The sequence below is a fragment of the Balearica regulorum genome, chromosome 16, assembly GCF_011004875.1.
Source record: "Balearica regulorum gibbericeps isolate bBalReg1 chromosome 16, bBalReg1.pri, whole genome shotgun sequence".
Classification (NCBI taxonomy): domain Eukaryota; kingdom Metazoa; phylum Chordata; class Aves; order Gruiformes; family Gruidae; genus Balearica; species Balearica regulorum.
In genome coordinates, this window is record NC_046199.1 from 6,661,232 (window position 1) to 6,684,676 (window position 23,445).

The following is a 23,445-nucleotide window of genomic DNA, read 5'->3' on the forward strand; positions in this document are numbered from 1 at the left end:
CAAGAAGAGGGTCACCCAGCGAACATGGGTGTGAGACCACTGACGACCACCAGAGACCCCTGAGGACCACCAACTCAAATCACTGAGCATGCGTGATGGGGAGGAGAATATGGAAATGGATTCCAAGAAATGATTATCATAGGACTGCCTTTTCTCGGAAAAATAATGAATATGTATATTTTGATTCTATATAACCTGTATGTTGGTGATCACCTGGCATGCACGTTTGGTGGAGCTATTTCCCTCGTGCATCCAGTGCTGCAATAAAGCAAACCTAGGGTAACTCACATCTGGTAGAATTTTTCTTTAACATTCCCTAAAGGCCATCTCTTAATACATGATGAAATGAGCTCTGGCATATGGAAGAATGCACTAATGGTACTTTAATTTTCTGTTGAACAAGGGCACACATATTTTATCCAGAGGATAACATCTTTCTGTTTATGGACAGCACAACAAATGTGCACGACTCAGAGCAGCCGGTATTTTGTTCCCACAGACCCCAGGTGGTGCTGCACCATCCATGAAGGGCTGTCATCAGCTGCATCTCCACATTAAGACCATCTCTTATTCCAAGTGGCTTATGAATTAAAATTTGTATCACATTTCTACTTAAGAGGACAGACCCAAGATCTCAAAAGACTCCTGGTACCAAAACCTCCTGGAGAGTTTGGGCTTTAGGAGTTTAAATTCTAAATCATTCGGGAACTGAGGAAGGGTCCCTATTTTTGAGTATGGACGACTCGCCCAGCTCTGCCCTCTCAGAGGTTCATGCTCCCTGCTGAGGGACAGGAGCTGTTTGGAAGCCAGCAACCAAACCTCTGTTTCACAATCAGGTCTGATATGGTAAGTCAACACCGATTTCAGTTTGCTTCAACCCACTGTGGCATCATCTCTGACAGCTACATGAGCAACGGAGTCATTCCTGCAATCTGCAGCAGGGCAGTGACTGCTAAACCTCTTCTGGTGCTACAGAAAAGAAATCATCTTTATGATCAAACCACACCGCTCCAGACGGCCAGCACAGCTGCCGTGGGCTGGTGCAGGTCCAAGGGGGGATAGTCCTGGCTCTTGCTCTGTGCCTGCCCTGCCAGAGCACAGGCAAGGGCAGAGTCCCTGCCTGGAAGGGTCTCCTACTCACCTTTCAAGTCAAACCACCACCTGAAGGAAGGTTTTTGCGAAGGGAAGAAGAACAGTATAATCACAATGGTGATTCCTGTAACCGCATCTGAGATAAACCTGTCCAAAAGCAGCAGAAACACTTGTCAGAAGCACAAGCCTGTAGAATTACAAACTTTATGAGAACAAGGATTTACCAAAGAAGATTACAAGTTTCCATCAGGTTTGAATAATGCTCGTTGTTCAGTTCTTTTCTTTTTAATTCCCTGTCGAGCTACATTTCTACAGTGGGCTGTGAACCTCCTAGAAAAGCTGCCCTACAAATGTAAAACCCAAGATCTAATCCCCACCACACTGATGCTCTGGCTGTTCTGATTGCGGAGTCATGGTCGGTCCATGAGGGGTTATGAGGACAAGTTTCCTCAGCTCATTGCAGCGAGGAAGGGAAGCAGAGCCCAGACCATCTTATTTATATGAGCTCTTTGCAAAATGCTCAGACCTAAGGTGAAAGGCAGGCTCCATCCAGTAAAGAGCTTAAGCATGTGTTTGATTGTAAGGAGCTATTAACTGAGGAGGAAAAAGTCCATAACTACTTTGTTGTATTAAGGAATCATTTATTAACCTAGGGGTTTATTTAAAAAACAAACAAACAAACAAAAAAACCCCCCAAAAACAACAAAACCCCCAAATAAACAAACAAAAAAAACCCACAAAAAAATCCCCCAAACTATGAAGGTCTCTTCTGTTAAGAAATAACAACACTTGCTCTGAGCTTTAGCATTCCCAAGTCCTATATTCGTTCGTCTTCCCAAGGTATGGATGTCACAAGGGAGACAGACTCTAGCTCCTCCCACCTCTCTTCAGTCTCCAGACCCCCAGTGAGATCAGTGGATTGCATACGGAATTCAACGTTTCACTGTGAATGTACCGATAAACAGCATTCCCAACATTAAAAACCTAGGCATGGCGTCAGGTAGACATATGCCAACTTCCCACCGGGCTTCATGTACCTCCTCCAGGAGACAGAAACAATAAAGCTGGCTCTGCTACGTGAAGCTTAGTTTAATTCATTCCAGGAAAGCTGAGTAATAGTGTTAAGCAATCACTCAGAAACCCAGGAATCTCAACGACTGAGAAATGCTTTTGAAAAATGTGACCGTGGAATGAAAATAAAATCTTACCCTGGTGCAAACAAGCTTGCCCAACCTGGAATGAATTTGGGATCCCTGGAGAAAAGCATGATCGCAAACATGCAGAATAAGAAGAAAATTGCCTGTTCCGCAAACCTAAAATGAAAAGAAATGCAGTTAAAATGCTGATGTGCTAAAGGGAAGCTAGGACAGGTATTGAGCTCAGGCTGCAGCAGCTTGAGTGAGAAGTTAGGCTAGTTTTCTAAAAATAACTACAGTGAAACATTGGAATAGGTTGTAAATCTATTTGCAAATATTGATCTTTGTCTGCAATTATCTCTCATTGGAAGACTCTAAGGAGACACAAGACGGGCATCAGGAATGCCCAGACCAGATGTCACAACGCGCGCATGCAAGGTTGACCCTCTGGCTGTGGCAGAGAGGAAGGGCCAAGCAGCTTCTCATGGTCATGGCTCTCACCACTGCCCTCTGGGATGTCCCGAAGGCACAGTCAGCTGGGGATGGCTTCCCTCCAGTTCAGGCAATGTCAAAGGATGTCTGAGATTTAAATCATATATGAGACAGCAGGAACAAACTTCAAGGTCAAAACCTAAACAGTATCCCTTAGACACATGACACACAGTAGGGGAAATGGCAATATCATTCGCTAAGTATCAGGCTTGACTCTAGTGGAGTCAAGATTTAACCAAGACGATGCCTCAAAACACCGTTTAAAATCTCTTTCAGCACAAGGAAGGGCATTTAAACCATTGGGAAGAGGCCACTTGCACTGATTTTAAGTTATGGGGTTGCTAATCAAATTGGTAGAGCACAGCTTAATGGACTTTCTCACTCCTAGACCTCAAAGTAGGACTTTGATTCTTTCAGAGACATTTTGCAGGCTGCTCGATAATGTACTGAATGGAACAAATAAACCAATTTCTTTCATTTACAGCACAGGCACAGACAATTGTCTTTGAAGAACCACTCCATTTTCCACACAACAGCAATAATTACAATGTCGATAGCATGACACAAACATTGTTGAATCTTCACAGCATTGCTGTATGAAAATATTATTTTACAGATGAAGAAACACAGACCACTTAAGGTTAAGACCTATAGTTTCAAAAAGCTTCACGAGCCTTGGTTGCCAAGAATAGCAGTGGCTGGTTGGACATACCTGGGGTTTGATTCTTGGAGACAATCAACTTTTCCTGCTTCCTCTTTTTTTAGCATTTCTCCTAAGTCTAAAACTCATGTTTCTTTCTGTAGGCTCCTTTCTCCAAAATATGATCCCCATCATTGCAATTTGCACCAAGCTTTTTCCAGAAGACAAGACCTTTGAGAAACTACAATAAGAAGCTAAAAAAGTCTTGTTCTTTCTTCACCTAATACAGTTGAAGGAGTTATTCAGAAAAAAATAGCGTATTCCATGACATGGATCTGACTTCTTTCTATATACTTTCTTTGAGCAGCTCTTAAGCCTTCTTAAAGTATATCCACAATCCATATGATTCATATCTATCATATGATTCATCAGCCTTCTCAGCAAATGCTTCCTGCTTCACACAGCAGGTATGCACAAACCTTCAAAATTCAGCCTGCGTTGGTTAGTACCTAACACACACAGAATTGTTTTTGTCCCTGGAGTAGAAAAATTACGAACAGTAATTAAACAACCCAGGATGAATTCATTCTATAATACAAATTTTGGTCTTGAGCAGATTTGAGTACGAGCTGCTATTTGCAATTATTCCTGCTAGCGAAGGTGGAGAGACTGGAGCATGCAAAAAGCACACTTCAGCAGGTTACAAACACTCTGAGTGGAAACATCTATTTCATTTTCTTGTAAAAAATTCCATTTCCCCCAGTTCTCCACTCCTAAGACAGGACATTTCCAACCCACTTGATTTATTTTTCATTTCAGTCCCGACTTCATGACTCACTTTGTTGGACCCAGTTTCTGATAGTCCTCCTTTATCACTTGTCTGGCTCGGGCTTCTGCATCCTCTCTTATATTTGACTTTTTTGTTCTCCAGCCCCTGCCAAGAAACACAGTTATACCTTTACATGCCTCTAACACAACTGACACAAAGCAAATGCTGCATTTACTACTGCAGCATATGCTGCACACACGATGCACTTCAGCACCTGCTCTGCAAGTTTCAAAGAGCTGCACATTGCTGGTGGCTCAGTTTGCATTATCTTCAGATCACGAAGACTGATGAGGAAGGTCTCTGGTGCAGATACAGGCGATAACACCCTATTTTATATAGCCTTTCTCTCTACATTCATACAAAGGAGACCCTGCAGAGGTTAGGAAGTTTCCTCTCATTTATATTCTGAACTGTTTCCTCCAGCATGGGCTGCAATTGCCAAAAGAAAGTCCCAAGACTGCAGAATTTCCTCATCTCTAGCGGATACCTACTTGGGCAGAATAACTAGGAAGAGGGTGACACGGAAAATAAATCTGTCCCTTCACTTCTCAAGTCACTTGCGATTTCCTGGGTGATCCCAGGATGCTGCTGAGGATCAACAAAAATGTGAGGAATTTCTAACTGGCTGGGAATGTTAATGTGCTCCTGGCTAAGCCTCTTAGTTCGGCCGTGCTGACCGCACATACTGTTTGATTCTTTGTAGTATGTGCATAAAAATGATATTTTCATGTCTCACACCTCATCTCCCATCACATCCTATGCCACTGAACCCGGTTTCTAACCCCGCCTGTGATGTTGATTAAACCGAAAACCCCCAACTTTCTGCATCAGATGCATCTATCTGGCCCCATGGTGCCTGTGCTTCCTTAATTCATTCACTCTTGCAAAGGATATCATGGCTGGATCTTCTATGTTGATCATGGATGAATAGTTGATCATTCAGAAACTCCTGAACCTCAAAGAGATATACTTGGTCCTTCCATTTCTTATTTTTTAGGTGGGATGCTATTGACGGCAGCATCATCTCAGCTCAGCCAGCTTATATCTAAGCCTTTTAATGTCTTTGAGATTCGAGCAAAGCCAACCTGCTATTGGAGCCATGTCCATCTGTACTGTGCTGGAGACACCAAGGACTTGCCCACATAGAAAGTCCAGCCACTATCCCTGAGTCGTTACAGTCAAAGCAGCCCAGCAAACTCCTGCAGAACCTCGGCTGTACTTGTGCAGCTTTGCAATGTCTCTTCCGAGGCACCTCGCCACTGGGGAATACTGGTATCTGCGCTGGCCCAGCTATCCCAATAAAGCCGAGCTTTGTGCTGACAGAGAAAAGCCAAACAAAACAAAAAGCATCACGTTCTCCAAGCACAAGAGCAATTTTGCATTTCACCAGGGGGTTTGGCCAGCACAGCTACCTCTTCCCTCACCTGATCCGCCAGGGCCGTGCCCCAACCCTCACTGTAGGACACGGGGGTTCAGGCTCCGTGTCACAGGAGCACGCGATGCAGAGCAGCGCAGGTCTAAGTGGCTGCGAGCCGGCGGAGCACCCCACAGCAGCACACACAGCCCCCCGTGAAGCCCCACGAGCATTTTAAGGACCGTCGTTTGGCATTTTCTGGACTGAAACTTTCCCATTGATTTTTTTCCTGTCTCTGAGACAATGTAAATATTTGGACACCTGTTCTCTTTCCCCTCTCCTCCTCTATTTGCATTTGCAACTCAAAATAACAATTAAAGACTTTTTTGAAATATTAGAAATTCTGTATGGTCCCTGGAGGAAGCAAGACTGCGTTTGTTACTATGACATACGAGAGTGTGTAGGCAGAAAAAAGACTCCAAATGAACCAGCATGGCAATGCTGCAATCATTTTAAGTAGTGTACACTAGGGGTTGCATGTATCCAGCAAAGATTTACCAGAAAAGCATGTTATTCTCAGTTACAGATTAACATGTTGTTGTAAAATTAAGTCCTGTTGTGAAGTAATCTGTTCTGAACCCAAGTTTCTGCCCCAGGAACAAATCCTGGGTTTTTTTGTGTTGTAGATTTTTGCTATTAATTCCAGGGCAACCAAGATTTCATGCTGGTATTCAAAGTTTGATTCTGCTTTCCCTTCTGTCAATAAAAATATGTCACTGACCTCCACAGGACCAGGTCAGGCAGTAAAACAACCTTTAAAAATTGTATGCGTAAATGAATGAATATCTACTACATATTCTGTACAGATATGTATTTCAGTTAGATAAAGTATCTGTAGCTATGAGATATCTTTAAAACTCTCCTGTTGTATATTAGCTTCTTAAAAATACTTGTTATAGCATGAGCATCCTGAAGTTAGTTATGAAACCCCCCCACAATCCATAAGATTATCCTGGGTGATATCAGTAGATTTATTATAAGAATCGTGATGAACAGGCATTTTACAACGCTGGTATAACCAGACAACATATATGTGTAGTGAATATAAACGTACCTCAGGTTAATTCCTCCATACAGAATGGAGATCCATAGCCATCCCAGGAGAAGAAAAATCAGCATTAAAGGAAATGCAAACATAAACCAAGAACCAAAGTTCACCACATCACATTCTGGAAAATAACTAAGCAAATGGGAAAAATCGAGTTAATGCAAGAAGAGAAAACAACCCTTCAATTTAAGGGTAAACAAACATCTGAAATCAGCAGCAAAATATCCCACAAACTTGCCAGTGTGCATTTAAAAACTATTTCTCTGTGTGCATTAGCAGTTATCTGGGAACTAGGAGATCTGGGGAGTGTTGTGCAGGGACAAACCCCCCCCCAGGCCACTGTGTCCCCAGAGCTCCCCCAGCCCAGCCGTGCAAGCCTCCACAGGAAGATCTGAAAATCTCCAGATGGCTGATGCTTTCAAACAATGCTACTCCTGAACACCCAGGATTAAACCCTGCTACAATAACTGCTGGAGAGTCTGAACAGGAACCTCATAAGGATGCTGTACGTGCCTAGGAGAGCCTGAACGTACTACCTGTAGAGGCCAGCAAAAAAATACCTGTGGGGACTTAGGATAGTACAAATCTCTGTTCCTAAGCACACAGGAGGCATCTTTTATGACTAAGAAAACAGGTCAGAAGTAGTAGGTTCCTTATTTTCCTTTCTACCACGCAGCAGTAGATATAATTACTCACAAAACACTACGCAGCCTGTTTCATCAAAACAGTTACCAGATTAATTGTAAGCGTGTAGTCAAGTCCCATTAAATTCAATGGGATTAAGAGCATTGGTAAGGTGAAGCAGATATGCACTGGTTCGGCTGACAGCTGGGTACGCTGGAAACCTGCTTATTACAGCTAAGGCCGATGCAATCACTCTCTGCTTTCATCTGCTCACAAAGTTTCCCAAAATGCTCTCGTTTTTCCAAACCAGTTCTCAGCACAGAAGGGAATGCGTGCTGATATTTAGAAGTGTGACCAGCAGGTCAAGGGAGGGGATCCTGCTCCTCTACTCCGCTTCCATGAGACCCCCCTGCAGTGCTGCCTCCAGCTCTGGGGCCCCCAGGACAAGAAAGACGTGGAGCTGTTGGAGTGAGTCCAGAGGAGGCCACGGAGATGCTCAGAGGGCTGGAGCACCTCTGCTATGAGGACAGGATGAGAGAGTTGGGGTTCAGCCTGGAGAAGAGAAGGCTCCAGGGAGACCTTATAGCACCTTCCAGTACCTGAAGGGGCTACAGCAAAGCTGGAGAAGGACTGGTGACAAACACAGGGAGTGACAGGACAAGGGCCAATGGCTTTACACTGAAGGAGGGTCGATTTAGATTAGATATTAGGAAAATATTATTCTCTGTGAGGGTGGTGAGGCACTGGAACAGGTTGCCCAGAGAAGCTGTGGATGCCCCATCCCTGGCAGTGTTCAAGGCCAGGTTGAGTGGGGCTTTGGGCAACCTGGGCTAGTGGAGGGTGTCCCTGCCCATGGCAGGGGGGTTGGAACTAGATGATCTTTGAGGTCCCTTCCAACCCAAACCATTCTATAAGCCAATATGAATTTATGAATTTCCTACAGGGATGGTGAACACCTCTCTGTTTTCCAGGATTTACAGGGCTCCCCAGGATGGCCTCCCATACCTCTTTAGCTGTCCCAGAAGGATGAGGTTTGGTGCGGTTCCCGTCAGCGTTGCTGTACCTCCGATGCTGGCTGCATATGGGATTGAGATGAGGAAACCTTTCCATATATTTGTTCTGTATTCCTCCTCCTTCTTTAAGTCTGAGAGACCATCGCTGGCAACCTCCTTCTCCTCTGTCAGATCTTTGCTTTAAAATAGTCCAAAAGAGAATCCAGTGAAAGCCCTGGTTTAAATACGGCGCAACCACTTCAGAGCCTTGACAGACGGAAAATTCCTGGTTTTTAGAAATCCAGGGTAACACTGTCCTCAAGGACACCTAAGCAGCTCAGTGCAGCAGAGGGGTCTGCTTGGTGAACTGCCACCCGGGACCATCAGCCTTGCAGAGGGCAGAGCATCCTCAGCACCCGTCCGTAGGAGCTGAGGGCGCATGTGCCTTGCCCAGCCCCTCAGCAACTTGTAACACTTTGCATAAAATCCACAGGACTGCTACAAGGAAAAAAAAAAATTGATAGCACCGAGGGGAAAGAAACATCTGTTCCCAAAAAGATGTTTCCTTCCCATCGTTGTTATCAAAACAGGACCATCACCAGTGTGTAAATATTGGTGAGTTTGACATCACCAGCTTCACACATTTGATGTTCCTGAGAAAACCAAGGCACAATTCCCCACCAGGAGACACTTCAGAGTGGCTGGAAAATCTCTGCAATGATTTGGACATGCAGAGGGATGCTGGACACACAGAGGAGGGTTTCTATCATCAGGCTGCTAGTGATTGGGACATTTGATATAATCAAAACATTTCAATGATTGAATTTCAAATTCCTAAAACTTGGTCTAGCTCAGGGGATAATTCTCTCTCAACTCTCTAATACAAACTTTATAGTTAACTTACTCCTCAGTACTTGCCAGAAACTGCATCTCAGTTGGTACAGTGTAAAGTTTATTCTGCTGTAAAGATGCTGAAAAAGAAAGATTTAGGACTTTAAAACAATTCAAAGCATCTAGAAAATTCTCCTTGCATGGAGGGACGGAGGAAACAACTGCCATTTACAGAGGAGGAACTGTGCAAACAAAGGGCGAGCTCACGCCATGGGGACAGGGTTGGAATTGCCCAGTGGGGGTGAATGAGCCCATCTTCTCCTGCCACCACTCCAGTCCCATCGCTGCACCCAACTTCTCCTCCAACACCCAGAGGCGCTTGGTCCTTTTACTACTGCCACTGGTTGGACTCTGGGACCCTCTAACATGACCAGGAGTTTCAGGTTGTCCCTCATCAAGTCATGGGTTTGGGGTGGGGTGTTTTTTGGGGTAACCATAGCTCACTCTTAGGAAGAAAAACCGTTGGGCCTGATGTATGTGTAAGGCGCATTCCCCAAGGTGCAGCAGGAGCACTCCCTGCCGCACAGCTCCATTCCCAAGGGATGAGAATTTTACCCCCTGCAGACACCTAGGCCAAAGTCACCTTAAAGCTGTAACTTGCTCTTTAAAGATGAGAGTGGGGCACATTTGGGGATTAGGCTTTGTACCTCTGAAATCCATCCCGACAGCAAGGACCATTCCCAAGCCCATTATCCCCTCCATAAATGACAGACCCTGTAGGCTGAGAGACTGGTCCCCAACACAAGTTCAAGGCCACCCTGGGGCAACTCTGTTACATTCCCAATTCCTAGGGACCCTCCTGCGTATTTCACACAGGCTCTGCCCCACTGTGCTCATCACCACACAGGGAACAGGACATAGGAGCACTTGGGGAAAGGGCGTATTTTGACCAGAACGACCAGTGTTGTCTTTGGCAGTAAACTGGGAGATGCACACCACTCTACCACACACATACACATGGGAGAATTCAGAAATCAAAAGATAGAAATGTAATACAACCACTCTTTTTTACCAGATCTCACACTAAGGCTTGTGGCATTTGTAGTTCTGGCTCACAGCTTGAGCTCCTGAAGGTTGGGAACAGAGGTGTGCCATTAAACCCCATTTTTCATAGTCTTCCTCAGGACTAGAACACCTGTGAGTTTTATCCACCTTCAGCCTAGGTGGCCCTTCCCCATCACTGCTGGCTCTGCTGCCTTTCCTAGGGCTTTCTGTATGGTTTTGGGTCCTGAGGCCTGTGTCTCTGTACAACCCCAGGCTCTGCAGACCCATTTCCTGCCGCTGCTACCCCATCAGTCCCAAATTTCCTTGCACCCCTCCTCAGTCCAAACCACGATCCTCTTCTATCCATACACGCACTGCAGACCGAAAGCAATGCATGGAGAGGGGCCAGCGGTCAAAGTCTCTGGACTCACTCACATGTGCACTGAAGACACGGAGCTCGTTCCAGCTCAGTGAACCAAGGAGTTTTGCAAGGTCATGTTTTACACATCACTAATTTACTGAATTGGAGTTAATTGGCTTGGATGCACACATGCTGCGCTTTCATCCCAATGATGACGTGATGGAGGGATGTAATTAGAACCACGAACATTAATCCATGGCTGACTGTTGATCCCCCAACATATTTGGCCCAAGGCCTCTTACCACTGCCGTCCCACTCAAGCCTAATTCTGGCTCTGCAAAGAGACATATTTCATTCCACCTCTTAACATTTTTCCATTTTTTCCCTGCTAAGCCCAAACTCCCATCCCATCTTGCCAGGACCATCTGTGAGTTACCTCTCAAGGAAGGTCTGCAAAAGGCAACCATGCAAAGGAAAGCCAGAGTTGCTGCAGAGCAAAATTTTCCTATGAAACTTGTAAAAAGGAGTTGAAAATTGCTACAGGTCTGTAAGTCAGAAGAGATTAAAGACCACTGAGGTAGGACCTGGCTGTACACATCTCTCACAGAACGGTATGAGAAGGATTCAGTGGCCATTTCACCCAAATACCTCATATACCTTAGAGGCAGAAAGGCTTGTCCTAGGAAACAAGGTCCTTGGTTCTAAAAAGCTGAAAAGGCCCGAGAGGGAATATTTCCATCCACCGAGGGGTGCAGGCAGCAGTGCTGGAACCATACCCAGTCAGCACGGGCTGGGGTTAGGCAGCCAAACCAGGCAGCGGTCTCCAAAAATGCACATTTCCCACCCGCCCCTTTAGAGACATCATTTCCAGGTCTGCAACCCAAAGAAACACCTCAAGCACTGACTGCAGTTTATCTTGAATTTGCAGAAGATATTTTCTATGCAGGAAAAAAAAAGGATGGAAATATTTCCTCGTGATTTTTACCTGGAGATAGCGAAGCTGCTCAGAGAAATGAAACAGTGCCAATGATGGGTTAGTGAGCAGAGAGCAGGAGAGATGGTCAGGCTCGCTAGCACAGCTGTATCCAGCTTGTCACACACCTATCACATGGGTTGGGTTTAAGGCAGGAGATGTCAGAGCTGTAGGGAATCTATAACCCACCTCCAAAAGGAAAACTCTAGAAGTCAAAAAAAAAGCCTGTTTATCTTCAGTTTATAACCCTGCTCTGATCAGCCAGAACGAGCTGGGACTTCAGCCACCAAAGCTCATCTAACTGCATTCTTGCATCACTAGCCAATAGCATCAAAATGAACAAAACATGACACCAAATTTTAGCTATCAATGACACAAGCATGCAAATATTCACTGATCTGTAACATGCTGCCCAAGCAGTTAAGCACGGACATAAGTGATTGCAATCTTGAGGTTCTCTCATCTGCAAAAAAAGTGTGATCAACCGATCAGAGACATCACTTTAATTCTGGCACTGTGTGTGCAAGCAAAGCCCTTCACAAAGCTGATTTCATACACTTGTTGAGGTTTCTTCAGAAAATCAAATGCTTTTACATGTTACACATTCTTTAATATGGTTTTTTAATTTTTTTTTAAGCCACCCAAGTATTTTTTAGCCTCCTGGACACTACTACACTGTTATTAAAGAATATCCAAGCAGATTTGCAAACTGACTTTACCATTGGCATACATGCCATTGTAAAAGTTTGCTTCCACATACAGTCCCCTTGGCCAATAAAACTGCCTGTCTTTTTTGGCACACAGATTATACTTCAGTCAGATTAAAAAAAAAAAAATAAAAAAATTAAGTAATCTACGATATGAGTATACCTTTTTCTGAAAAAACTAACTGCAACAACCCCATTGGAGATGTGCAACCAGCCCTGACTGCAGACGACACCTGACAGACAGGAACCCCCTGCAGAAAGCTCACCTTCATGTCTCTGCTCCTAGGTGTAACATCAGATTTGTCACTTGTGACTGACTTCAGGCTTAGGGCTTCCTTCAAGGAATTCAGTTTTCCTCATCCACTCAGAAAGATTACAGAAAAGGGACACTAAAGTCCAAACAAAAAGTCTACAAGAAAACTTGCATTTTGATGTTGTACGTTTCACAGATAACTCCTCCTTTGCTTCTATGTACTACTTTTATAAGTCTCCACCTCAAAAGAAAAATACATCATCACACCATCACATGATATTTGCAAATCACCACTTTATTCATTCTTCTACTTGCATGCCTCTCCCTTTGCCTTTTCTGGCTTCTCTCACCACTGTAAGCGTTGTGAGCCAAGGATGGTAATTTTGTGCTTGTCGATGTCTAGGACAAGGGATCCTGATTTTAGGTATTCCCAAACCCTACTGTATTTACAGTCACAACTACACAGTCAAATCATTTCAGAGGATGGGGTGAAGAAGGTTAAAAGCAGACTGACAAAACACAATGCTTCTACAGAATAAGAAATTATAGCAAGAAGGTCAGCGGGGTTGATTTTAATAGATGTGAATGGTCAAAAATTCATAAAGCAAACGTGATAAAGTGACCTGGAGCACAAACATCTCATGATTCTTAGACATTGATGATGAATGATTAATTATATCTTTATTAGAGTACTTCTATATGCGTACTTATTAGAGTACTTATATATGAGTCTTCTTCTGGGGACTCATTTTTCTATCTTAGGACTCAGTGGGAACCAAAAAGCCATTGCTTTTAAATCACAGGGGCAGAGGAATTACTAATTAGTTCAAGAAAAAAACTCCATGACTACTGCTACAACTACCAGTACTAGCTGCAAAGGGAGCTTCATGACTTCATTTCTGTTTTGCTGTTTCTCATCACTGTCTGTCAGAAGCCCAAACTCCTGGTGAATGACTTGTGAGGAGAGGGCTGGACTCTTATCTGACTGCATCCCCCTGACCCAGCCTGTCCACGACCTGCTCAGGAACAACACCCAGCAGTAGCAACAAGCTAGGAAATCACAAAGCACTTTATAAATAGGTATTTAACCTGCCAGCCTTCCCTTTCGTCCTCCCTTTCTCCTCCAGCTCAGGCTCCAGTTTCATGCAGGAACAAATAGGAAAATGAGAGGAGAACCCACCTGTCCATGAGCACACGGCAGCACGCAGGGCTGCCGTGGAGGGGCCATGTCCTCACCGTTGCCCTGCTCTTGCTGCCTGGGCAGTCCCTTGCCAGTCCCTGCAGCAACGCACCATTTCGTAGCACTCATCTGCCCAGGTATTACTATCTACAGCCCTCCCTGGCTCTGGCTGTTCCTGCAGCGAAGCATCCCTGCGAATCCCATCACCACCCTGCCCACAGAGCTGGCCTTTAACTTGTGCCAGCAGCAGGTTTATGGAGCAGGTTGGCTGGGCATCACCACTTCTCGCGTTTTCCAGACAACTCATGCCTCCTGCATGACATGAAGAAGGGGCAGGATAAAAGGGAGTTTTACGCCAATACTCTTCCATCGCTGTAATAAAGTGTGTATTAAAATGGGACCAGCACTGAGATCAAGCCGCAGCTAAGAAACCTGGTACTTGTGCCAGTGAAGTCAATAAAATGGGGCATGTTTGACAGCAGCAGGGCAGACCTCAGCTGGGTTATACTACTGCCCTGTCTCAATTACCTTGGTTTTCTTCATTTTCCCTGTTCATATCCTTAGATGTGTCTTTCTCCCCAAAGAGGCTTTTTAAAATTGCATTTGCAATTGGAAGCATCATAGCAGTGGAGGCAGTATTACTTAACCACATGGACAGGAAAGACGTTGTCAACATCATCCCTAAAATTAGTCTGGAAGAGAGAAAAAAGGAAAAGCTGAATTTCTTCAGTTTGGCAAGTTCTCTGATATATTATAGCTATAGGAAGAAAAGCTCACATGCAGGGATAACCAAACTAAGAGCAAAAAGGACTTCTGTGACTATCCTGTAACTGGATGGAGCACAAATATGGGCCTGAACCAAACGATTCTCCTTGTGCTCTGCTGGCCTCTGAGCAAAGGCAAACAGCTGAATAAATTCAATGAGCTGGAGAAAAGGGGCTCTGGACAGCCCCTGGCATGGGAGACACTTGCATCACGGCCCACCACAGCAGAGCCGCTTCCCGAGCACCTGTAGCTCATGTCCCCCATGGAAACCCCCCTTCTCCCATAGTCACCTGGCTGGCTGGACTCCCACCAACATGAGGACCCGGAGCGCAATCCTGCGGTGTAAATTCCACTCCTCAATGGCTGAGGCCATGATTAAACCACTGAGGAAGAGGAAATTGGTGTCTAAAAAATATTGTGGGCAAACTTTGTTAGATGGGAGGATGCCCAGGAAGGGAAAGAGGACGATGGGCAGCAGAGCTGTCACGGCCAAGGGCAGCGCCTCCGTGCACCAATACAGGGCCATCAGCAGGATCACATAGAGACATCTTCCTTCCTGCAAAAGGAGAAGAGAGGAAAAGACAGACATGTGGTGTTACAGAGACACCTTTTCACTTGAAGACACTTAGACAAGAAAAATGCACCAATTATTACTCCTTCAGGTATACGGTATTTCTCTCAAACCACTTCCATCAAGTGCAACATCTTCCCCTCTACATTGCGTAGGGGTTCAGGACTTACACTGGCCCTCTGAGACCACAGCAAAACCCAAATCCTCCTTGATTGCCTCAGGTTCCTATGTGCTCCAGGAAGGCAGTGCACTGGGGCATCAACCAAGGAAGCTCTGGAGAGCAGGAACTGCCCATCCACGTTGAATTAGGATGCTAATGCTCAGCAGGCACTGATGCTAGACCAAGTGCTGCTAACATCCTTAGGAGTCCCAATATCTGATCCTGCTACACTTAATATGTTTGTGCTTTCTCTCCAACTTCCACAGACCATCCTTTGCATTGCTATGGAAAAACAGCTTTGAGATCGATGTATCGAGTCTCTACATTTGCAATAGGAGGCACACAGAAAGGTTTCTTTTCTTGAATCAGAGTCTCCTGAGAGATCTGTGAGAAACCATCGATGGCAACCCATCCCAGTCCCTATGGAAATCAGTAAATCAAGCGCCCTGGTGTCACACTGCTTCCTGAGGGCAGGGAGCTCGCCCATGCTCAGCATCGCCTCGGCCAAGGCTGGCAGAAACCCAGTGCCCCTGCACCGTGAATTCATTCATCCACCCAGGAGGCACAAACTAGACCAAAGCCATTTGTCACGACAGCCACGGCCGAAATAACAAGCAACGGAAAGAAGTCAGGAGAACGGCTCCAAGCCCAGGAGGGGAGAGCCCCGGGGCGGGCAGGGGGGAGCCCAGTGTAGAGCTGGGCTTGGTCACGCCGGGGCTGAACAGGGATATTGTCAGCAACCGCGGGGCAGAGTGCCCACAGCGCTATAAATAACAGCTAAGAGTCATTTGGAAGCCACAGAGCTATTTATTTTACCACTCTTTTCCAGCTTGTTGAACAGGTTGAATTGTTACTCAAAGGCACCTCTGTCCCTCTGCTTGGACCTTCCTTCCTCTCCTGCACCCGGGGCTGGGCTTGCTGAGGCTTTTGAGAGGGAGATGATGGCTCTGCTCCCTGCCGCGGCTGGGTTGGGAACAGCGTGGGCTGGGAACTGTGTGGAGCTGCGTTTTGGGGACAACATGGTCTCAGCTGCAGCATTGGAGCATGTAGCAAGGCACCAGAGTGGGTACAGCAGAACCACAACTTGCCTGGCCACCTGCAAAAACTTCGCTCCGGACCTTAGCCCAATGTGGTCACTCCCAAGGTCCTAGAGCAGACACCAGCCTGGTAACACACCCACAAACTGAGGGCAAAAAATAACCATGGTTATTGAAAAAGCCAAAGAGCAGAATCTACCCTGACACCCTGCTGGGTGCATAAAGCCGAGTGAATTGAAACCAAATCAATATGGATTCAATACGTCTGTAACGAGTGTTTGAAAAGTGGCAAGAATGACAAAATTTCTGATTTGCTTTTAGCACTCAAGCATTTCACAAGCAGTTCTGCTAGTAATGCTCTAGTGCTTCAATGCACACGGAAACACAAATATTGCAGAACTGAGAGTAATTTGCTTCCATTTTTTAATAGACTAATCACAGAGGAGCCACCACTTCATATGAGGTTCCCAAGATCTGAATTTAAAGACCATTTGCAGTCCTAATTTTAGATCCCAGTAAAAATGACACACAAGACACTGTGAAGTAAACCCTTTACGTTCCCAGGGCTCAGCCCTGGCACCTGGCAGTTCCCATGAGCTCCCCGTGGCTTCACTTCCTCCCAACCAGCAGGACCACAGCGACAAACCTGGCAGTGCTAAATTTTGCAAAAATAAAGAATCATGTCTTAAAATGCTTGCACACTAGATTAGTGATTTCATTCCCATGGCAAGTGATAATTTCTCTTTACTCTGACTCTTTATACAGCAAAGAAATAGCTTTTCTCTCATTAAGGCCTTTTCCATTTGATCTCTAAAGGCAATATAAATAAGTTTTTTCTCCCACTGGCAGAATATTCTTCAGTTTTCTGCAAGGAAAGTTGCACCAAAGTCAACTTCAAAATAAAGACACTTTGCCTCTTACAGGAGTAGCGCAACTGAAAATATTCAACAATGCCTTCATAGAAGAGCATATCAGTGAAGACTTTAATTGACTTGATGAAACAGATGAAGTACAATTTAGCAAACTAATTCTAAGTAAGGTATATTTATGCTCTGGTGTATGGAAAATGTTCTGGAAAACAGTGGAATGAAACAGCATGAATCTAAAACCTAATCTTCATTGCAAGATCAAAAGCCAAGGGGTAAAACTGAAACAGGGCAGAAAACTGCTGTATGGAGGGTTTTCCCAAAATTTTGAAACCTATATGGACCAACAGCAAACCATTTTAAAAAGAAAGCTGTAGTACTGTTGATCCAACTTATTTTACCCCAACAGAGGACAAACTGCACCTTTATTAAACAAGTTTTTCACTTAAGACGGGACAATCATTGAGCAAAAAAGGAACAAGACCACTTCAGAATAACTTAGATTTGGAGTAAGCACTCCCCAGAATAAAATTTAACACCATTAATAAAACTGAACCAAACTCTAAATAAAATTGAAAATTTTTTGGTGTCAAGATATCTTGCAAATGTTAATTAATTAATGCTCCCAGTGCCCAGCAAGTTTGATTAGTATGCAAACAATAGATGCTAAGAAATGTCGGAAGAATGGTCTTTTAAGGAGATGGCCATGGCTGCCCAAACCGTTGTGTGCAGCACCATCACCCCCACATGACCTTCATCCTTCGATCCCTCTGCTCTGTCACTGTCAGACTCCTTCTACTTCTCTCACCTCCCTGCTGCTTTGTTTTTACTTTTTTCCAAGATAAGTCTATCAAAGTTCAGTGGGGGGGGAGGGAAATGGTAGCACACGCGAACTTTAAAATTAGTCTTGTGATTGGGTTAATTTTATAACCATTTAATGATTTCCAGGGAAGCGCTGGGTGGCTCTGGACTACCGCAGCTCTCCCTTCCTGCTGCCCAAGAGCCTTGGGAATGACCTCTGCCCCTCCAGACACAGATCCTGTCTTCGCCGTACTGAAAGCTGCACTGAAAGCACCGGGGATTTTCCACGCTGGGGAACCTGCTGAGCTACAGCAGAGGAAGCCAAGCCACAGGGTAGTCTCCCGTGGGCAGGAGAACTGGACAGAACAGGAGGTCTCCTGGAAGGGCAGATGAGGTGCCCCAGAGAACAGGGGTGCTGGCAGGGAATGTGGGTCAGATAAGGCGAACTGGCTTGCTCACGCATAGCGCCTAGGCATGGGCATGCACGAGCCATCAGTCCCCACCACCAACCTGAAAGGGGACATCAGGAGCTTCAGGCAGACCTTGTACTCCACCAGCCCCAGGCAGCTCCCGGGCAGCCCAGTGCCCACAGGCTCCCCACCAGACAGACCCAGCGCTTGAAGAAGCCCTACCTTGGCACTGCCAAGCTTTGGCTTTTCTCCATCAACCTGTGCATGTTACATGGTCATCACAGCCTCATCATGCCCACACAGGCTCTCCCCATCACCCTTCTGCCCTGTGACCAGGCAAACGAGCAGCAGACAGTTGACAGGGCCCCTCCAAGACCTCAATCCCAATCCCAAGAGATATTTTGGGTGGAACTGGAGCTTTTCAAGTCCTTTTATCCCACTACCATCACAAAGGAACATCCCATCTGTGATACTCAGAACAACTCAGTACAAAAAAGTACCAGTGGCTTTTAGCATCTCGCTCACAAACTGTTCTCACAGTTGCAGCTGTGACTGTGCAACTGGTCATCTCAGTCACACTGCCTGTTCTCCAATGGGATGGATATGTGAATCTGATTTCTACTAACCCAGCTCTTGCAAACATTATGTAATCTGGACGTAAACCAAGCCCTGTTTACCACCCTTCCTGCCAGCAGAGTTGTTTTGCTCCCACTGGGTATTTGCAGAGTGGCTAGAAAGGGGCCAGTAACACAGGGGCACAAGCTGTAAGAGCTTCAGGAAAGATATTTTGCTCTGGAGTTATGCTAAAAAGACATAAAGCTTATTAAACACTTCTATTTAAACTTCTTGAAGTATTTTGTAGTTTGCAGAAAAAGAGAATCACTTTTTCTATTTTACAAACAGGCCAGCTGAAGCTCAGAAAAAGTGGGCAAATTGATCACGATGACATAGGAAATTAATGACAAAAATGAAATGGGCATCTTAGAGAAAATCTTCCCTGGCTCAGAGGTCTGAGGCTCATACCTTCTCTTGGAGGCAGCAAAAGAACCTACATCTTCAAACATTCATGGACTGTGATGCTAAAACAACACAGTGTGATGATTTGACACCCTGTGTGAGGTTAACAGGGCTCCCCTTTTGAATCTCCAGCATCCAGCATCAGGGTTTGGTTTTGTTTTTAAGATAGATCCACCACATTCGATTAGGAAAAAAGAAACATTTTCAGTGATGGTCAACCCACCACAAGTTTAGTAAGCTGTTCCTATGATTCATTAACATCATTGTTAAAATTATGTTGTGATAATCTGAATCTGCCAGCTTCAAGCCTCTGCATCTTCTTATACGCTCCTCCTTTATGCCTTAGCCTGGACTGCCCTTATCCAAACTCCACTTGTAATGGAGGCACCTTCAAGGTAGTGATCGAGTCACTCCTTGCCTTTTTATTCTTTGAAAGAAATAGGTTGAGCTCCCACAGCCTTTCATCACATGGCCTGATTTCCAGTCTTTCTCATTCTGAGACTTCCCCAATTTGTCAAAGCCACTTCTGAGCTGTGGAAGCCAGACTGGAAAGATGTTCTGGTGAAAGCCACAACCTCGGCAAATAGCAGCCTGGTAGATCCTCACTGCTCTCATTCAACGTTCACATGTCCATACACACAAATATCATATTAACCTCTTGGCTGTGGGTAACCAGTCTGGTAGCCATGTTCAGCTAATTACATATTGCCATCTCGAGCCCTTTTTTGGAATCTGCTTCCCAAGAGGGACTCCAGATCAGCCTGACCTGCAGCCAGCGTTCATGATCTCCATCCACCCTGGGGCTTGTAGAAATGCACCCAGTTCATTGGTTCACAAAACGCTTCAGGCACCTCCTATAAAATTCTAGTATGGAAGTTGCCTAAACCTATAGATTTTAAAGTAGCCAGGGTTGGATGTACGAATTCTAATTTCCCTTTAGTTACTGTCACAATAAAATATTTCATTATCAGACAACTTCTTGTGATATCAGACTGTACTATGAGCACTTTCCTGAGTACAGAACAAAAACGATTCATTGAATATGCCTTTTTCTGTGTTGTCCATCTGGCAACAGAAGACCATGGGTCAGCACCCTGCCCCGGGATTTCTTTCTCAATTCTTTCACATCCATTTTTTAATATTTTCTGATGTTATTTGCTTCCAATAGATATTGACTCTTGTCAACTTCCCTTTTCCCCCAAGTATTGCTGCTTTTGCTTCCCCTCTGTGCCAGCTTGCTCTTCGTCAGGCTTGCCCTCTCTCAGATTGAAGCTCACAGTGCATGCAGTAACTGGAAGTAGGATGACAACATTTTATCACCCCCTCTTTCCTCATTGAAGTTCTTCCTCTCATCTCTTTTAACAGATCATTGCTTCCAGTTTTGTGAAATTTGCCTTCCTAAATCACCAAGCACATACAAATCAGAGATGGACTTCCTCCATGAAACGTATAATCAGGCTACAATCACTTATTTCACCTGCCAGGCTGCTCTCCTGACTGCCACCTCTTTGCCTGCCCATGCTCTCCAGCCCAGGATCCAGTTCCCCTCCACCTCCCAGGACACCTCACTCCGAGCCCACCACCCCCCCCCCGCCTACATTTGCATCAGCTCCTTTCCCCACAATGCCTTCGTTTGGAGATGGTTCATGTTCTTTGCTTTCAAGCGCAAGCAATGTAATTTTTCTTCTGGAAGTTCTTAAAGTCTCCTTGTTCTAATCAGGAGGACTCATTACATCCAAGTTAATTTTAAATTGCTCTATGGTCACTGAGGAAGTCAAGTGTGTTTTCTGAAGGCATTGGGCCCTATTTGCCTGCTCAGAGCTCCTTTTAGCAGATTTGGCTGCCTCAGCTGTTACCAAGCCAAGAGGCTGTAGACATTGAGTTCATTAGAAGCTGTTGGAACAAGCTCTTTGCACAGCTCATTAAAAGTGCCCCCCATGTCCCTTCCAGCAGAACAGTTCCTCCATCCCCTCCTGCCCTGCCCGAGCTCTTTGCAATCATTCACAGTCCTCCGAGCGGCAGGGGGGGGGGGTTGCAGGCACTTCCACTCATGGGACAAATATTCAGCCATTTCAGCAGCAACCAGAGCAGGAAGTGACACGCAGATGCACGGAGGACTGGTTCCTGGGAAGCAGCTCCACACAGAGCATTTCCTTCTGCTGTTTTCTGTGACGGACACAAGTCACTGTTCCAGCCACAGTCTGAGAAGCACACCTTGAGGTGTCAGCAAACCCACCCACAAAGCAGAAATTTAATTTCTCTATTCAAGAGAAAGAAGATTGTAGACAAAGCTACTTATGCAAGTCTTCCTCTCCACAACTGCAGCCTACAAAGGGCATCAAATGAAAACAAGAGCTATCAACGTAATGTCAGCACCAGTGCCAGCCCTGACACTGACCCTCTGTGAAGGGACTCACATGGAGATCTGGAGAACCACCACCGCAGGACGACAGCTGACGAGAGCTTAATAGCAGCTTGCAGATGCGGATGCTGGAGTTCATCAGCAACAAGCAAGTCCAGACTTGATGGATGATTTTTCTCAAAGGATTTTGTCTCCAGGGAGATGTCACCTAGGTGCAGGTTTCACTGGAAAACCCATTGCACCCATATCACACGGTGTTGCTCACAAGTACACAATAATCCAAGAAGTCACATCCTATTTGTGGTTCTCTGTTATATCAACTCTAGGTCATGATTTCTTGGTCTCCAGATCCAAGTGAAATGCTGCCCTTGAAGCCAAAGCTCAGGTGGCTCCTTACGGCTCCAGTCCCTTGGGAGATTAAAATTGCTGAGCATCCCAGTGGGGAGAAGGTAAATGCTGACATGATGCAGGCACAGATTTTAGCATCCCCAGAGCAGGAAAGTACTGCAGAGGTGCCTGTACGACACCTTCTCACAAGGGAAACCTCATCCTGAGACCAGCAAGGGCTGAACCTCCCTGCTTCTCATCTCCTACCAGTTTCTATAACACCCTGGAGGGTAGCACACTGGCCATCCCAGCAGGAGCATGGGGCTCTCCAGCCCATCCAACTCTCCCATGCTCCACATGTGCAAGTACTTAGTATCATCGAGGTTGCTAGAATGACTGCACCCCATCCAGGAGCTTCTCCTGCCCCAGCCCGCTTTCCATGAGTGTCCTGCTTGGGACAGCCTCCCAGTAACGCCAGCAGCAGCCCAGTCAGTTGAATTGGTTCTGAGAAGGAGCTTGCTGAACACCCGAGGCAGCTCTCATGACCTGGCTGCCCAGGAGAGCTCGAGGCTGGACTTGAGTCTCGTGTTAGGATAAACCATCCCACCCGCGCGGTGCAGCTGAGGGCACGCATTTTCCATCACACATCAGGATAACTTCCAAACTCCACCACCACCAGATCCCTCACCTGCTGAGCCCTCGCCTGTTCTCCTCCTTGGTGTTTTTACACCATGGTTAAAAGCGTAACCTGGACCCTTCCTCTCCTGCAGCCCCCTGTGACTCAGGCTGCGGAAGGCAGTTCAAGCAAGCTCCAGACATCAGAACTTAATCCCCTGTTGATGCAACAGCAAGTTTCCTTCTTGCTGAACAAGTGAGAGGCAATTTTGTGTTGAAACTGTAGATGAATCACTGACCCCTGAACATGAACGGGTATGATTTCCTATGGTAGCTCACAGCTACAGGTTCACCCCTATGTCAAACTCAGGGAGAACTCGGTGAAGCTGCAGTCGGGCTTGCTTGAAACGTTGCACTGGTTAACAGCCACGCGCGCATCAGAGTTTTGACAGCAACCAGTGCAGGCACCGGCCAGTCTCACTGCTACCAACTGTAATGCATTTAGCGCCCATGGAAATGAAGAACAGATCACTAACGCAAGCGGGCCGGTCAGCTCTGCCAGGGCCTCTCCTTCCCTCCCCACAGCTGTCCCACTGCTCTTCACCCTCTCAACTGCAAACACTTCCACTTTCCCATCACTAGTTTTTCTTTAATAAACCAGCGTTGATCAGACTGGACTGCACAAGGTCACACCCAGGAGCATGCCACCAGCACACTGCAAGAGTGGAGCGGGTGTGAATAGCACCATTACACCAGCAGAGACTTTTTTCTCCTGTACACGTTGAGAAATCCCTTTTCTGAACACCCAAATCTTTACACAGCCTGTGTAACACTATAGGCTTCTACCAGTACATAGAGCATCTGGAGTGAGGGCCTTCTCACAGCACAGTGACAGGTT

General features: G+C 45.7%; 1 protein-coding gene across 4 annotated transcripts in view; it reads right to left on the reverse strand.

Annotated features, from left to right (window-relative positions):
* SLC13A3 (solute carrier family 13 member 3) overlaps nt 1–23,445 on the reverse strand; it is a 35,159-nt gene that overhangs the window by 4,019 nt on the left and 7,695 nt on the right. For 3 of the 4 annotated variants that reach the window (XM_075768290.1, XM_075768291.1, XM_075768288.1), the window contains 8 exons: nt 14,672–14,937; nt 14,145–14,308; nt 9,172–9,238; nt 8,281–8,466; nt 6,658–6,783; nt 4,199–4,294; nt 2,301–2,405; nt 1,142–1,239 (listed from right to left, as the gene is read on the reverse strand). In XM_075768290.1, the coding sequence (XP_075624405.1) occupies nt 1,142–1,239; nt 2,301–2,405; nt 4,199–4,294; nt 6,658–6,783; nt 8,281–8,466; nt 9,172–9,238; nt 14,145–14,308; nt 14,672–14,907 (1,078 nt within the window). In that variant the 5' untranslated portion in view covers nt 14,908–14,937. The remainder of the gene's footprint in view (nt 1–1,141; nt 1,240–2,300; nt 2,406–4,198; nt 4,295–6,657; nt 6,784–8,280; nt 8,467–9,171; nt 9,239–14,144; nt 14,309–14,671; nt 14,938–23,445) is intronic. The other variant, XM_075768289.1, reaches the window with a different exon arrangement.